Below are 17492 nucleotides of genomic sequence, written 5' to 3'. Positions count from 1 at the left end.
AGAGGGGGAGGTCATAGCTGTTCCTTCCTCCTTCCTCCCAGCTCCTACAAGTCTCCTGGCAGGAATCCAGGGCCAACTGGTAAGCTCTTACCCTGGCCCATCGATGGTCGCCCCAGGGCAAAAGTCATATCACTTCTCCCCCTCTCCCAGACTCAACTTCAATCAAAGCTAGAAGTAAAACAAAAGTCCCACAGATTACATTATTACATCATCTTGTTTCTCTTCATTTTTAAGATACTTTTTCTGTGAATCTGTTACTTTTACAAGACACATAAAAAGCACATTTTTAAAATGAGAGAGTAAAAGCACCCATAATTCCGTCTGCCAGGAGCACCCAGCGGGCCGTGTAGGTGAGATCCACGCTAGGGTTTTACTCCCTCCCCTGTGCTCCTCGCCTCTCCGAGCTGAGCTCAGCTTGCAGATTAGTCAATGTCCTGTCTCTGTTTAACATGTCATTGCAACATCAGCCCCTTTCCCAGCAAACAGGGCCTTGGCAGGAATGCAGGGCCCTCCCTCCTGACAAGTCTGAGGACCCTGGCCTGTGCTGCGACCTGCTTATAGGGCCACATGCATCCGTGTTCTCGTACATTGGGAATGATGATGAGTCCCCAGTGGCATCACTAATACACACAGAGATGGAACCAAGGCCCAGAGAGGTGAAGGACTGGTCCCAGGTCACACAGCCGGAAGCAGCTGGGTCTCCCGACCTCTGTCCCCTTCTCTGCCTGTTCTGCTGTTTGAGTCTTTAAGACCCTATCTTGGGGAGAGTCAGTTATTCAATCACTCCTTCCCTCCCTCCCTCTTTCCTTTCCTCTCTCCTTCCTCCACTCCTTCATCCCGTTTGACAAAATAGTCAATGACAGGCTTGTGCTGGGCTCCAGGATCTAACTTAAGACAGATCCCTCACCGTCCTTGGAGGGCTAATTAAAGAATCCCTCACATGCCAGTACACTGGAAAGGATGACGCATCTCCAGCCGTGCTATGAATGCAAATGATCAGGCAACCTGAACCTGGCAGGCAGCCTTCCAGGCAGAGGGAATGGCAAACACCAATGCCCTGAAGCTGGCAGAGGCACAGCATGCTGGAGGCCAGTGTGGTGGAGCACAGTGTGCGAGGAGGGTGTCAGGGGCCAGACCCTGCAGGGCCAAGGGCCGTGGCTAGGGCTCTAGCCTTGACCTCAAGGGCCATGGGGAGCCATGAACAATTGATCAGAGGAGTGTTGACATCAGATTTGTATTTTATTTTATTTTGAGATGGAGTCTCGCTCTGTCGCCCAGGCTGGAGTGCAGTGGTGCAGTCTCGGCTCACCGCAACCTCCGCCTCCCAGGTTCAAGCAATTCTTCTGCCTCAGCCTCCTCCTGAGTAGCTGGGGTTACAGGCATGCACCACCATGCCCAGCTAATTTTTGTATTTTTAGTAGAGATGGGGTTTCACCATGTTGGCCAGGCTGGTCTCGAACTCCTGACCCCAGGCCCGCCTCCGCCTCCCAAAGTGCTGGGATTATAGGCGTGAGCCACCACGCCCGGCCCAGGTTTGTATTTTAGAGTCTCCTGGCAACTGTGATGTGAGGGGCATAGAATGGACATGGGGCGACCAGAGAGATGGGTGCCATTGTCCAGACAAGAAGGGCTGGCTCATGTTCTCACCACTCGGACAACAGGTACAGTGTTCCCTGGAATGCAGATGGGCAGGTGGAGGCCCAGAGCAGGGTGGATGTCTGCAGGGCCAGCCTGTCCCCTCAGCCCGCTTTCCACTCCTCTCCAACAGTGCTGAGGTGCCTGGGCATCCCCACCCGCGTCGTGACCAACTACAACTCAGCCCATGACCAGAACAGCAACCTTCTCATCGAGTACTTCCGCAATGAGTTTGGGGAGATCCAGGGTGACAAGAGCGAGATGATCTGGTGAGGTGGGGGCCAGGGTGGGATCGGAGCCCAGTAGGGAGGGCCCCGTGGAGAGGAAACCTGGGAGGGCTTCTTGGAGGAGGTCACATTTGAATTGGACTTTAGAAGTCGAGCAGTATTTGAGCAGGCTTGGGGAAGGACAGCAGGAGCCAAGGCCTACAGGGAAAGGCAACCACATACACGATGGGGCCTCAGGGAGAATCATGCAGCAAATGTTGTCGGGAGTCTGGAATGCCACATTAGGGAGGCCAGGCTTGATTCCGAAAGCAACAGGTTGTCACTCAAGGCTTCAGAGTGGCAGAGGGTGGGGCTGACAGCTGCCAGGAGGGCTAGAGGGGAAGAGATGGGCAGGGGGCTGGGGCATGGCCCAGGTGGAGAGTGATAAGCCCTGAATGGACAGAAGAGAAGGGACAGAGTCAAGAAATTAGGAGGTCAAAAGGGCAACTGAGAGGGGCAAGGAGGGGAGAGGCGTTGAGAAGGGCTCTGAGGTGTAGGAGTGGGCGTCTGGCTAGAGAGGGTGCTGTGAGATGGGCCCCTGTGGGAGGAAGTACAGGGGAGTGGGGAAACGTGCTGGGCTCAGTTTGGGATGAGGTGAGTGTGCATCTGGGGACATGAATGGGTGGTCTGCCCGTGGGAGGTGGCGATAAATGTTGCTCAGGTTCTGCTTCATTCCCACCTCCCCCCATCCCCCCAGGAACTTCCACTGCTGGGTGGAGTCATGGATGACCAGGCCGGACCTGCAGCCGGGGTACGAGGGCTGGCAGGCCCTGGACCCAACGCCCCAGGAGAAGAGCGAAGGTGCGTAGGCGGGCACTGTCGCGTCAAACAGATGGGGAAGCTGAGGCTTGGAGAGTTAAAGTGACTCAGCTGGAGGGCGGCAGAGCTAGGAGCTCACCCGGAGACCACTGATGGGTCCACACAAGGTTGGGGGACCTCACTTACATCTTAATAACACACTTCTTGATAATCTCAAAAGTAATTCACATGCATCGCGGAAAGCAGGAAATACAGAGAAGCACGAAGAAAAAAATCAAATAGCATCTTTGTCCCCCCCACTAAAATAAGCAGCATTAACATTCACACAAGCTTCCCCTGATTTCAAATTGTATATTTGTGTGCGGGTGTATACGTGTGTGTTTATATACATACATATATAAACACACACACATATATAGAGCACCTGTGTGTCTGAAAGAGAGCGTACACTGAGGCAAAATTTTGTGATGCATATGGACACTTTCTAGCAATATTTTTAAATGCATAAAATATAATACATAGCGTTACAAAGAAAACCAATTACATTAAAATACAGTTATCACAAGTTTTAAAAACCAAATTTATGGCCGGGCACGGTGGCTCAAGCCTGTAATCCCAGCACTTTGGGAGGCCGAGACGGGCGGATCACGAGGTCAGCAGATCGAGACCATCCTGGCTAACACGGTGAAACCCCGTCTCTACTAAAAAATACAAAAAAATAGCCGGGCGAGGTGGCGGGCGCCTGTAGTCCCAGCTACACGGGAGGCTGAGGCAGGAGAATGGCGTAAACCCGGGAGGCGGAGCTTGCAGTGAGCTGAGATCAGGCCACTGCACTCCAGCCTGGGCGACAGAGCCAGACGCCGTCTCAAAAAAAAAAAAAAAAAGAAAAAAAAACCAAATTTATGATATAATAATATATGCTTCTTTATAGAACAAGATCTAGCAGTAGAGTCAGTAAGTTCCATAATATAGTTGTAGAGATAATTTATGAGCATAAATTAATTTCCTGCCATCTGTGACAGCTGTAAGGTTGCAATGACCACGCCTGTGGTTCTTATGAGTGACAAGTCCTAAGTGCTCCTCAGGCTGTTACGGTTGTTTCCTGCTTTTGCCATTGAAGGAAGTCCTATAGTGAAAACAAAGATACCCTTTTTTCCCCATCATAGAGTTCATAGACACCTGAATTCTGTGGGTAGTGCCTTGGTGGATACGTGGGCTCTAGTTGAAGACCTCCAGCGGCTTAAACTTGGAGCATTTTTCCCCAGCTCTGTCCACTTCTGAATAAAGTATTAGCATTTCTCCAGCGGATAGTTTTCTGTGATTTGAATTTTTATTTAATGTGACCGTCGCCCATCACATGGCCGTGCTAGACTGTATCTATCCAGCCTCTAGTCCTCAGCACTGGAAGTCTGCGGACAGTGTGAGGTGGTTATCAACCACACTGACATAAACATCAGGCACCCGTATTCACTTGGAGAACACACACGCCCTGGGACCGGCCCCATGCGGGGCACTGAGCTCCACTCTTAGTACAAGCAGGAAACGAGACAGATGTCCTCCTTGCTAACATGTTGCCTGCCCTTGGCTCCGTAATTTCCTTAGGATGTCTGGGATACATTTCCATTTTATTTATCAAATACTTGCATAGCATTTAGTATAGGCTATGAGTTTTACATCTATAATTCATGAATGCTCGTTAGGTGGGCCCAGATCTTGTCTCCACATGAAACTGCCGCTTCGAGAAGTTAGTGACTGGCCCAAAGTCACCCAGCTAATAAGAGGCTGAGCTGGGATTTGAACCTTAAAAGCCGTGCTCCAGAGCCCCTGTTCTGAACCCTTGCCCTGTGGTGCCCTCCTAGAAGTGGAGTCCTTCTGTCAGAGGGCTGCGTGGTCCTGAGGCTTTTGGCTACATGTGGTTGAATTGTAGAGGGTTTTAGAGGATACCTCCCAAACTTTACCCAGGCCCATCCCTTCCCCTTTCTACCCCTGCCAGGGACGTACTGCTGTGGCCCAGTTCCAGTTCGTGCCATCAAGGAGGGCGACCTGAGCACCAAGTACGATGCGCCCTTTGTCTTTGCGGAGGTCAATGCCGACGTGGTAGACTGGATCCAGCAAGACGACGGGTCCGTGAGCAAATCCATCAACCGTTCCCTGACCGTTGGGCTGAAGATTAGCACTAAGAGTGTGGGCCGAGACGAGCGGGAGGATATCACCCACACCTACAAATACCCAGAGGGTATGTGCCCTCAGAGTCTTTAACATGGCCTTGAAGATAAGCATCTGGTTTTCCCAGCCCAGCAGGCTCTGTGTGTGTTTTAATTGGTAGCCTACGTATAGCAATGGCCCCGTAGGCTATACTCCATCTTAAGCAATTCCTTAGAAACAGGAGCAAACATGTTGAGCGACAGTGGTAGAGGATTATTCATTTCGGAAAAGAGTTCTATATTCCACAAAAGGGCTCAATTCAGTTATTAAGACACTTTTTTTAAATTGGTTTGACTCTTTTTTCTTTTTTCTCCTTCCTTCCTTCTTTCCTTCCCTCCCTCCCTCCCTCCTTCCTTCCTTCCTTCCTTCCTTCCTTCCTTCCTCTCTCTCTCTCTCTCTTTCTTTCTTTCTTTCTTTCTTTCTTTCTTTCTTGACAGGGTCTCACTGTGTCACCTGGGCTGGAGTTGTGGCATGATCTCCACTTACTGCAACCTCTGCCTCCAGGGCTTATGCGATCCTCACACTTCAGCCTCCCAAGTAGCTGAGACTACATGTGCGCACCACCATGCTTGGCTGATTTTTTTGTTTGTTTGTTTGTATTTTTTGTAGAGACAGGGTCTCAATAAGTTGCTCAGGCTGGTCTCGAACTCCTGGGCTCAAGTGATCTGTCTGCCTCAGCCTCCCAAAGTGCTGGGATTATAGACTGAGCTGCCAGGCCTGGCTGGTTGATTTGACTCTCAATAAAACTTCAGAGGATAAATATTATAGAGGAGAAGGATGCATCTTAGAAAAATGAATAATGGCTGTGCTATTATGTTGCTTATTAACAAGGGGATTTATCGGCCGGGGGTGGTGACTCATGCCTGTAATCCCAGCACTTTGGGAGGCTGAGGTGGGCGGATCATGAGGTCAGGAGGTCGAGACCATCCTGACTAACACGGTGAAACCCCGTCTCTACTAAAAATACAAAAAAATTAGCCAGATGTGGTGGCGGGCGCCTGTAGTCCCAGCTTCTTGGAAAGCTGAGGCAGGAGAATGACGTGAACCCAGGAGGCGGGGCTTGCAGTGAGCCGAGATCGGGCCACTGCACTCCAGCCTGGGCGACAGAGCAAGACTCCGCCTCAAAAAAAAAAAAAAAAAAAAATCAGTATTTCTCAGCAGTGGGACCTGTAACCATAGATGAGCAATTCCACACGTTTTAATTGCAATGTACTTGTGTTAGAGGGGCTTGAAAGTCCAGAGGGGCCACGGAGGACCGGTTCCTCAAATTTTGCAGTGTTTATTTTTGCAGTATTTGACATACAGATGGGAAAATGAACATGAAGGTGGATAGGAAGAGAAACGGGCCAAGATAAACTTAAAAATAATGTCACGAGTTCAATCAGACATGAGGATGAGGCATCTTTCTGCTACTGATGCTCGATCAGTTGCAGGGGAAAGGACTTGGTTTATTTTTAAAAATTGGATTGGAGCACATCCAACAGCCAATTCAATATAATATATAATTTCTAAGCAACTACTAAGCACAGCAGGGCCCACAGAGGGGACTAAGAAACCATCATTCCTGCCTGGGCCTGACCCCCGCTGGCTTTCCAGGGGCACGTAGCCATACTCTAGCTGAAAGGGATAACACGGAATGAAATGATGCTCTCCCCATCCCCTGAAAGGTCTAGAGCTGGTGGTTTGATAGAAGAAATAGAGATGCACCCAACAGCACTGGGAGAGAAAAATCAAAGGAGCATAGGAGAGAGATAAATGGAATATAAGGAAGGGAGCAATCAGAGACAGGGAAGGAAAGGATTTCAGGTAGAAGTAATCCCTGTGCAAATGCTTGAAGGTAAGAAAGATTGCACTGTATTCATGCCTAGCATGCACCAAGCACTGTTGTAGGCACTGGATATGACATAAGAATAAGTAAAACACAGCCTTAGCCCTCGAGCAGCTCAAGAGGGTAAGTTTGAAACAGAAAACAACACAGGGGAAGGAGTGGTCAGAGAGGGCTTCCTGGAGGAGGTGTCATTTGGGGCTGGGTCTTGAGGGATGTGTAAGAGTTCACTAGTGGAAAATAAATGAAATACTGTGTCCTCCTCCTGGCTCAGACATGTAAAGAAGGGGTTCCTTCAGGGCTGCCATGAGTCATCAGGGCTCTGCGAAGCCAGCTCACCCCGTCCCAGCCCCCTTCCTATGATCTATTCACGTTGTGACTGAGGCTCTCTTCCCAACCCCTACAGGGTCCTCAGAGGAGAGGGAGGCCTTCACAAGGGCCAACCACCTGAACAAACTGGCCGAGAAGGAGGAGACAGGGATGGCCATGCGGATCCGTGTGGGCCAGAGCATGAACATGGGCAGTGACTTTGATGTCTTTGCCCACATCACCAACAACACCGCCGAGGAGTACGTCTGCCGCCTCCTGCTCTGTGCCCGCACCGTCAGCTACAATGGGATCTTGGGGCCCGAGTGTGGCACCAAGCACCTGCTCAACCTCAACCTGGAGCCTTTCTCTGGTAAGGGCCTGTGTTCCTGGAGCATTTGTTGACTGCCAACTGACAACGTGCTAGGTAGTGACCTAACCGTTTAGCCCGTGTGATTTCACCCCACAGACACTTACGTGGCACTTACTCTGGGGCAGGCCCTGTCCTAAGCACTTTATAAATATCAACCCACTTAATTCTTACAGCAAGAGTGAGGGGTGGATTCTATCATGGCTCCATTTTCCAGATGAGGAGATGGAGGCACAGAGAGGTTAAGTAATTTTCTTAAGGTCACACAGTTGGGGAGTGAACCTGTCCTCTCAGCAGCTATACTGTTTGGTTTCACCTCAACTTCGTGTGACCGCTGCTGCCCTCTCCCAGTGAATTCCACTGTCTCCAGCCCCTCATGCCTCAGCAGCCTCTCCCCACGGGCCCTTCGAGAACCTCTCCTGTGCCTCTGGTTGCTCTCGGCCTCAGAGAAAAGGCGCTAGCCCACCGCCTTGGAAAGTGCCCATTGCACTTTCCACAGTGATGGAGATGCGCTGAGTCTGCACTGCCTATCCAGCATGGCGGCCACCGGCTCCACATGGCTGCTAAGCGCTTGAAAGGTGGCTGATGCAACTGCAGAACTTAAGTTGTTTTGTTTGTTTGTTTGCTTGTTTTTTTATTTTTTTCAAGATGGAGTCTTGCTCTGTTGCCCAGGCTGAAGTGCAGTGACACAATCTCAGCTCACTGCAATCTCAGCCTCCCAAGTAGCTGGGGTTACAGGTGCGCACCACCATGCCCAGCTAGTTGTTGTATTGTTAGTAGAGATGGGGTTTCATCATGTTGGTCAGGCTGGTCTCGGACTCCTGGCCTCAAGTGATCTACCTGTCTCAGCCTCCCAAAGTGCTGGGATTACAGTCATGAGCCACTGCGCCTGGCCAAAACTAAAGTTTTAATTGTGTTGAAAGTTAGATAGCTACATGTGGCCAGAAGCTGCTATATAGGACAGAGCAGATTGGCAAGCCAAAGGTGGGAGCGTCCAGGCCTCTGCAGGGAGAAGTGCTTTCTTCCAGGACTTGATTGTCCCTCTTCAGTGTCCCCAGCACCAGCCTAGTTGCCTTTTTTTTTTTTTTTTTTGAGACGGAGTCTCGCTCTGTCGCCCAGGCTGGAGTGCAGTGGCCAGATCTCGGCTCGCTGCAAGCTCCACCTCCTGGGTTTACGCCATTCTCCTGCCTCAGCCTCCCGAGTAGCTGGGACTACAGGCACCTGCCACCTCGCCCGGCTAGTTTTTTGTAGTTTTCAGTAGAGACGGGGTTTCACCGTGTTACCAGGATGGTCTCGATCTCCTGACCTCGTGATCCGCCCGTCTCGGCCTCCCAAAGTGCTGGGATTACAGCTTGAGTCACCGCGCCCAGCCGCCTAGTTGCCTTTTTAGGTAGATCCCCTTCGCTGTGAAATGGTGTCATTAGACCACCCAACCCAGCCCTGAGCCAAGACTTTGTCACCAGGTTTCCCGCACAGAGGCCTGCACAGTGGTTGTCCCCTGGGTCCCTTTCACTGTCTGGCTCTGTCACTGTGCCTGGTTATCTTCCTGAAAATAAGCCTGAGGCCCTCAGAGGAGCCGTGACCACTCAGGCACTTAGCGAGGCAGTGCGGGGCCAGGAATCAAGCCCAGGGCTCCACCCACAGCCCCCCCCACCACCCAGCAGCCCCATCCCACTTTCTACCATTTGGAGCCCAGCAGGCGTGAGGAGGGCAGAGGGGTCTCCAGGCTGGGAGAGAACCTGGGAGCTGCTGGGTGAGACATTAGCCATCCACCGAGGGGCAGTGGAATCAAGTAGGACATCATCTTTGGGCAGCGTCTCGCTGAGTCACCGGAGAAAATGGCCACCCCCCTGCACCTTAGCGTCCCCATCAGCCTCCTGGGGGTTATGATCTGACAGCGCAGGACCATTGGGAGTAAGAGAGTGTGCACACAATAGGCACTCGTGCCCGGGATTCAATGTGGCCACACCTGGAGACGCTGGAGAGCCCCTGGGTGGGGCACGGTTTGCGTTTACAGTTTGTTTCCCCGTCTCTTTTCCCCGGACTCCTGCCTGTCAAACCAGTGATCGTCCCTCTCCTCTATGATGGTGCCTGGACCCTTGGCACCCGTGGGCTGGCGTCTGGGGCACAGCTTTCACCCTCCTAAGAAAGCAGGTCTGTGTTGCGGGCAGGGCATCTGCAGTGTTGACAGTTGCTGCCTCCTGGTTTTTCTATCTTGGGCCCACCGTGGGCACTCCTGGAGCTGCACCCCCTGGGCACACCCACTGTCAGGCCCTGGCAGACTCCTCAGCAGGGGCCAGGCCCTCAGAGGGCAGATCCTTTTGCTATCAGGACCGCCCCCAACACTAGGGCTGTTGAAAGACATTTTCTGAGGTCAGCAAGACCTGGCTTTGAATCTCGGCTCTGCTGCCCTCTGAACGCACCACCTTGGGCGCGGTGAACATGCTCTGAGTCTTAGGTCATGCTCCCCTGTTACATGGGGCGATGAAATGCGTGCCTGATGCGCCCGCAGCCGTGAGGACTGAAGGAGAGGATTTGTGCTCAGGAGGTATCCGGAAAGGGCACAGCAGCGCCAACACGTGGTAGGGCCCTCACTCCTCCCTGAGGGCGAGTGCTAAGAGGTGTGGGGAGGCAAGAAGCTCATGGGCCTTTCCTGAACACCTACTGTCCCAGGCAATGGTGTCAGCCCTAGGCTCAGGGGTTCCTGTGTCCCTGACACCTCGATGGTGTAGAAGGGACCCGGCCCTCGCTGCTCATTGAGGCCCCAAGAGTCTGGGACAGGATCCATCTCTACAGGCGTGCAGGGGTTCAGGACACAAGGACACCCAAGTTCCAGTTCCTGCCACCTGCTGCCTGGCTGTGGGCTCCTGGGTATTCCTCTCCTCCACCCAGGCTACAGGTTCCCCATTCGCACAAAGGGGAAGGTGGGTTCCTCTTTTAAGAGCCCTTCTAGCCCTGTTCTCTCTCTCTCTCTCTCTCTCTCTCTCTCTCTCTCTCTCTCTCTATGTGTGTGTGTGTGTATATATATATACACACACACACACATTTAGGCGGTCCAAGTGTAGTTTTGTTACACGGATATATTGAGCAGTGGTGAAGTCTTGGGCTTGACATTGGAGACCCAGTCCCATCATTTCAGTGCACACCCACCAGCTCCTTCTCGTGCTCAGAGCTGCTCCAAGGGGAGAAAGTGTCTCTCCTAGAATGAGTGGCAGGAGGTGAACTCCAGGCCTGGGCCAGACGCACCAAAATCACTCCCTCCCAGGCCTCTGTGGTGTCAGCCCTCACCTCTAAGACACCATCGGGTCACTGAGAGCATTGTTCCGCACTGGCATCAGCTAAGCATGCTGGCTTTCCTCATCCTCCCAGGAATGTGCTCACCACAGAGGGGGTCCCTCCTGCTGGGGACCCACTGGAAGCATAGCCTTCAGGGAGGGGAAGGGGAGGACAGAAGGTCCTGGGCGTTGGCCTCTGGCTGGAAATTGGGGCTGGTCCAAGTGCCCTGTTGGAACCTCCAACGCCAAGCTCAAACTGAGATGGGTTCCCTCTAAGCCCCCATACTGCGGTTGAGTTGCTTGTTATTCTTTGAAGATAAGATCTGGGGAATTTCCGTGTGCTGGTGGACAGGAAGCCAGGCCCTGGACAGCTGAAAGGAATCCAGTTGCCCGCACGCCGCCTCCTTTCTCTGCTGCTTCTCTCTCTTCTCCTTCCTGCCTCCACCCTTTCATGTTCTGTCCTCCCTCATCCCTTCAGGTGGGTCACCGGAATGCAGACAATGCGGCCTCGGTGACTGTCCCCAGAGTAACCTTCTAGAACAGGGCAAATGGTCTAAAGAATGATTGAGACTGACCACACAGGTTTCCTCTTCCCAGTCAGCATCTGGCCCAAGACCAAGGCCATGGCCACTGGCTTGTGGACGGAGACTTTCAAAGGTCCAGCCCTGCCCTGGCCTCCACCTCAGAATAGTCAACAGTTGGGCCACATCCTCTAAGCTCCCGGAGGATAATGTTGTCCTTCTTCCCTGTGGAGCAAGCTAGAATTTCCACTCTGCACCACCAGGTCTTGACCTAGTAATTTTCACTCTCTTCTGTCCTTTTTAGCACAAAAGTTTTGGTTTTCTTCCCCAGATCATGTCATCTGATGAGAGGTTGGAGCAGATCCACCCAGGAAATGAAAGGCCAAAGGGGTGGGTAGGCCAGGGCAGCATTTTCCAAAGCGGGGGACGTGGACCACCAGTGTTCACGGTCAAAGCCTGAACCTGGAATCCCACAGTGGGAAAGTGACTGTCTCCTCTGGTCTTAATCCGTCCTTCAGGTGACCTCCTGGGGAAAGTCTCCGAGGGTGCTAATTTGCCTCTGGCCTCCCAAGTCTTGTCAATCTCCCTCTTTAGCAGTAGACTCAGGCCTGAAACTCAGAGTCCACAGCACATCGCTGTATCGGGCCAGAAGTGAATATGTGTTACTTTGTTTGTATTTTCTCTCTCTTTTTTTTTTACCCCTTGAGACAGGGTCTTACTCTGTTGCCCAGGCTGGAGTGCAGTGATGCAATCACGACCCACTGCAGCCTCGACCTCCCAGGCCCAAGCCGTCCTCCCACCTCAGCCTCCCAAGTAGCTGGAACTGCAGGCTTACCCCACCATGCCTGGCTAATTTTTGTACTTTTTGTAGAGACGGGGTCTCACTATGTTGCCCAGGCTGGTCTCAAACTCCTGGCCTCAAGCAATCCTCCTGCCTCAGCCTCCCAAAGTGCTGGGATTACAGGCACGAGCCACTACACCCAACTACTTGTATTTATTTACTGCTCCTCCCTGCCTCCTACAAACAGACCCCAGTCTGTTTCCTTAAAAGCTAAGGTACATGAATCCTTAAAATGCTACACTACTAAGGCCCTCCAGCCTCAGTGTTCTTTTCAGAAACATGGGGCTAAGAACCACACTTCAGTGGGTGGGTTTGTTCCTGCCAGCTTCTTTCTCATCCCCACATCACTGTGCAGCTTTTGCTCTGTGATGACCTTTGGTCTTACCTCTGCCCAGCAGATGATAAGATCTAGGGAACAGAGATGAAACAGAGGGGAAACAGAGAGGAGAGGTCATCTCCCCGGGCTCACACAGCCAGTGAGGGGCCAGACCAGGCCAGAGGCAAGTCTCCCAGTCTGAGCAGTTACTGACAGAGGTGATTCTTCATCTGTGCAATGGGTACAGCATCACGAGCCTCATGGAGGGAAATGACCTTATGTCCATGAGAGGCATTCTTCAGTGAGTGTGGACCATGTTGTTGGACTCTAAGATCTGGATTATTCATCCAGATGCCTGCACATTACATATCAGCTGTGTGACCTAGGACAATGTTATTTCACCTGCCGGAGCCTCAGTTTTCTCATCTGTAAGTTGGGTGGTAATACAAGTACAAGCCTTTTAGGGTTGTTATGAAGGTGAAGTAGGAGCTCGCCATGGGAAGTGCAGTGCCTGATGCAGCAGCAGATGTCGGCTCTGATCCTCTCCAGGATGAAGGGCCCCGTGGCTCACACACCCTGAGTCTGGAGCGCACCAGGCTCTTCTGGGACACTCGCTCAGCTAATCCTCCCACAGCCTTAGGAGTGCCTGTGCCATGCAGATCCAAACATCAAGGACCTGGGAGGTGGAGTGGCTCACGTGGGGTCACCCATTAGAGGAGGCAAAGGCAGGATTAGAACCCAGGCCCGTGGGAGTCCAAGTGTGTCCTCTACCTGCTGTTCTGCGTCCACTCTCCAGCTTCTCCCTGGGAACCCTGGAGCCACAGCGGGGAGTTCTGGGATCCGCCCAGCCATTCCCCTGCTGTGTGACCCCAAGCGCATTCCTTCCCCTCTCTGTGCCTCTTGGAGTTGCAAGAGGAGAGTTGGGAGGGGTGATTCTGCATCATGAGCACCCTCCTTTCTCCCCTTCTGCAGAGAAGAGCATTCCTCTTTGCATCCTCTATGAGAAGTACCGTGACTGCCTCACAGAGTCCAACCTCATCAAGGTGCGGGCCCTGCTCGTGGAGCCAGTTATCAACAGCTACCTGCTGGCTGAGAGGGACCTCTACCTGGAGAATCCAGAAATCAAGATTCGGGTAAGGGCAGGCTGGGCAAGGGGCAGGGTCCCAGGGCAGCTCAGCGCTGGGGAGAGGGCAGATCCCTACCCCCACCCCAGACACCTGCATCCCTGTAAGCTCCAGACCTTTGGTGCCTTAGCGATCCTCAAATCCTAGCCTCATCGAAGAAAAGCATCATGAAGCCTAGAGAACTGGGGACTCGTAGACTCCAGGAAAGAATCTGAAAATCCCAGAGTGATAGGGTCATGGAATTTGGGGATCTTAGAGTCATGAATCCTTAAAATGCTATACTACTGAGACTGGAAACCCCACGCACTGGGCACTGGTGAGGCAGGGTGGGGTGGGGGAGTGAAGGGCACAGACTAGAGTCTCACTGTCTGAGTTTCTACCAGGGCAGCCCTGGGCATGTGACTTTGCCCTTCTGTGCCTCACTTTATTCATCTGTTATATGGGGTTAATAATAGCCCCGAGGGGTGTTGTAAGAATTAAAAGCATATCCACAGGAAACACACAGAGCCATCCTCAGCACAGGATAAGGGCTCACTGAAAGCTCACTATCCTTATCATCGCCATCATCATCATTATAGCCCTTCACTTAGAGCGCCACAGCCCAGAACCCCTAAGGGTGACAATTACACTTAAATGGTAAACAGCAGAGGGAGAGGCGGTGAGCGATGTGCCAGACGTTCTGCTGGAGGCTTGCGCATATTAGCTCAGTTAATCCTCACAAGAACCCTCCGTCACGCATTTCTCTCCCACGAAGAATTCAAGGTGTGCAGAGTGGAGAGTAACTTCCCCAGGTCACATGAAGAAGGAGCGGAGATCAGCCTGGCTCAAAAGCCTGTGATCTTTCCCCTCCAGACCCTGGGACAAGGGAGGCACTTTGGGCACCCCCTGGGTCACGTGGAGCCTCACTGCAGCTCCATGCAGGAGAACCTGGGCAGGTAGCACGGTCAGTGTTTTCCCAATGAAGACACTGAGGCACAGAGGTGGAGGGGGGTGATCGTGGCAGACCAGGGTACAGCTTTGTTCAGCAAATATTGGGCCAGATGACAGTGAATATAGACGGCCCAGCTTGGATCCCACCTGCCCCTGACATCTGCCCCATGCCCTCTTCCAGATCCTTGGGGAGCCCAAACAGAAACGCAAGCTGGTGGCCGAAGTGTCCCTGCAGAACCCGCTCCCTGTGGCCCTGGAAGGCTGCACCTTCACTGTGGAGGGGGCCGGGCTAACCGAGGAGCAGAAGACAGTGGAGATGTAAGTGCTGGCTGCTCTAGCTTTGGGGCCTGGGGGAAGCGGGCAGATGCCAGTGGGGGTAGAGACTGTCCTTAGGCACCAAGCCCTGGCAGAAACCCCCTCCTCTCATCTCCCACACACACCGGTACCCACTCCCAGACACCCTGGGGCTAGAGTTCCCACTGTCACATCCTCTCTCAATGCTGACACCACCCATGCACAGATCTGCCACAGACCTCCACAGTGACGTCATCCATCAGTAAGTGCTCACCTGCAGACACATGCACCCTCACATAGACAGGTGTCTGCCCTCCGAATGTCCACACATGTGCATGCACACACACATGCATGCGTGGGCGTCTCCTCATAGATACCTAGCTACACACATACAAATGAGCACACACTTATTTTTTACTTTTTTACTGTAATGTAGCTTATATACAGTAAAAAGCATAGATCACCTATGTACAGCTCAATACCTTTTCACACACATGGCTACCTGAGCATATACCCACTTGTGCCCCCCAAATGCACCATCCGCTTTTATGCACACGGACACACGTGTGCACACGCACTGTTCACTCTAGGAGGGCACATTGTCCAGGCCCCGCAGAGGGCCGAGAATGAGGCCCACTGATGACTGTCGGCATTAGCTTGAATTCGAGGAGACGCTGTGCTGATCCTTGGAAGTCACGTGACTTCCTGGCTGGACCGCAGTACCGGGGAGCCAGGCCTTGGGCCCCTTTCCTTACCGTCCCTCTCTGGCTGCAGCCCAGACCCCGTGGAGGCAGGGGAGGAAGTTAAGGTGAGAATGGACCTGCTGCCACTCCACATGGGCCTCCACAAGCTGGTGGTGAACTTCGAGAGCGACAAGCTGAAGGCTGTCAAGGGCTTCCGGAATGTCATCATTGGCCCCGCCTAAGGGACCCCTGCTCCCAGCCTGCTGAGGGCCGCCACCTTGATCCCAATCCTTATCCCAAGCTAGTGAGCAAAATATGCCCCTTCTTGGGCCCCAGACCCCAGGGCGGGGTGGGCAGCTTAGGGGGTCTTGTGGAAATGGAATGTGCCCCTGGCCCATCTCAGCCCCCTGAGCTTGTGGGTCCCCACTCACCCCCTTAGCTGTGAGAAATGCTCTGTGCCAGAAACAGTGGGAGCCCTGACCTTGGCTGACTGGGGCTGGGGTGGGAGAGGAAAGACCTACATTCCCTCTCCTGCCCACGTGCCCTTTGGAAAGCCATTGACCACCCGCCATATTGTTTGATCTACTCCATAGCCCCTTGGAGCGTGCAAAAAAGGGACAGCATGCCCCTTGGCTGGATCAGGGAATCCAGCTCCCCTAGACTGCATCCTGCACCTCTTCCCCTGACTGCACCCAGCTCCAGGGGCCCTTGGGACAGCTAGAGCTGGGTGGGGACAGTGATAGGCCCAAGGTCCCCTCCACATCCCAGCAGCCCAAGCTTAATAGCCCTTCCCCTCAACCTCACCATTGTGAAGCACCTACTATGTGCTGGGTGCCTCCCACACTTGCTGGGACTCACGGGGCCACCAACCCATTTAATCACCATGGGAAACTGTTATGGGCGCTACTTCCAGGATGAGGAGACTGAGGCTTAGAGAAAGAGGCGGCCCCCTTCGCACCAGTGGCCTCGTGATTATTAGCCAGGCTGGGTAATGTGAAGGCCCAAGAACAGAGTCTGGGCCTCTGACTGTGAGTCCACTGCTCCACTTATGACCCCAGCCTGACCTGAGACTGTCAGAGAGGCTGTCTGGGACCTGATCAAAAAAAGATTCAGCTGAGACAAGGAGGTAGGGAGGGGACTGGGGGACTGGGAGTCAGGGCCCTGGCTTGGTTCAGGTCCCACGTCTGACCAGGTGCTGCCTTCCCCTCTCTGGGCCTCGGTTTCCTTATTGGTCAGAGGAGTGATTGAACCAGCTCATCTCCAAGGGTCCTTTCCGCTCCATCTTTGCAATGCTTTTATATGGCCCAGCCTTGTGAATAACCACAAGGTCCACTCCTTGCTCCACAAAGCCTTAAGCCATAGGCCCAGGATATTCCTGAGAGTGAAACCATGACTGTGACCACCTTCTGTCCCCAGCCCTGTGCTGGTCCCCTCCTGTGCCCAGATACCACCCTTCAGACCCCAGTTCTAGGGGAGAAGAGCCCTGGACACCCCTGCCCTACCCAGGAGCCTGCCTGCTGCAATGCCTAGACTTCCCAACAACCTTAGCTGCCAGTGCTGGTCACTAACCAACAAGGTTGGTACCCCAGATACCCCTTCTTTGCAGGGCTAAGGCCCCCAAACACAGCCCCTGCCCCTGAGGAAGCTTGGGGAGCCTATGAGTTGTCAGCTGTGATTTTATCTCCTGCTCTTTCTACATGACTGGGCCTCCCTGGGGCTGGAGGAAGGGGGGATTCTCTATTGAAGGAGATCACAGCCTCCAGGGCCCCCCCAAATCCCAGAGAAAGACTTGGAGAGAATCATGCTGTTGCATTTAGAACTTTCTGCTTTGCACAGGAAAGAGTCGCACAATTAATCAACATGTATATTTTCTCTATACATAGAGCTCTATTTCTCTACGGTTTTATAAAAGCCTTGGGTTCCAAGCAGGCAGTAGATGTGCTTCTGAACCGCAAGGAGCAAACACTGAAATAAAATAGTTTATTTTTCACACTCAAACTAGGTCTGGTCTGGTCCTTTATGAGTTTGGAGGGAGAAGGGTGGGCGAGCTCGCTTACACCTGGACCCCCACTTCCTGCCTAGGAGTCTTTCCTGAGCCTCAGCCCTGTCCCTGGGTTTACATTTTACTGGCATTCAAGGTCC

At 52.9% G+C, this 17492-nt stretch overlaps 1 protein-coding gene across 1 annotated transcript in view; it reads left to right on the top strand.

Moving 5' to 3' along the window:
• The window catches only part of TGM2 (transglutaminase 2), a 38700-nt gene extending 21352 nt beyond the window's left edge, over positions 1-17348 (top strand). The window contains exons 7-13 of the mRNA XM_009216140.2: positions 1769-1904; positions 2599-2702; positions 4654-4896; positions 7097-7369; positions 13292-13452; positions 14555-14691; positions 15442-17348. Coding sequence (XP_009214404.1) covers positions 1769-1904; positions 2599-2702; positions 4654-4896; positions 7097-7369; positions 13292-13452; positions 14555-14691; positions 15442-15592 — 1205 coding nt within the window. The 3' untranslated portion in view covers positions 15593-17348. The remainder of the gene's footprint in view (positions 1-1768; positions 1905-2598; positions 2703-4653; positions 4897-7096; positions 7370-13291; positions 13453-14554; positions 14692-15441) is intronic.
• The last annotated feature ends 144 nt before the right edge of the window (positions 17349-17492 follow it).

This window comes from Papio anubis, chromosome 16, assembly GCF_008728515.1.
Source record: "Papio anubis isolate 15944 chromosome 16, Panubis1.0, whole genome shotgun sequence".
Taxonomy (NCBI): Eukaryota; Metazoa; Chordata; class Mammalia; order Primates; family Cercopithecidae; genus Papio; species Papio anubis.
This window is presented reverse-complemented; position numbering and strand designations above follow the sequence as displayed.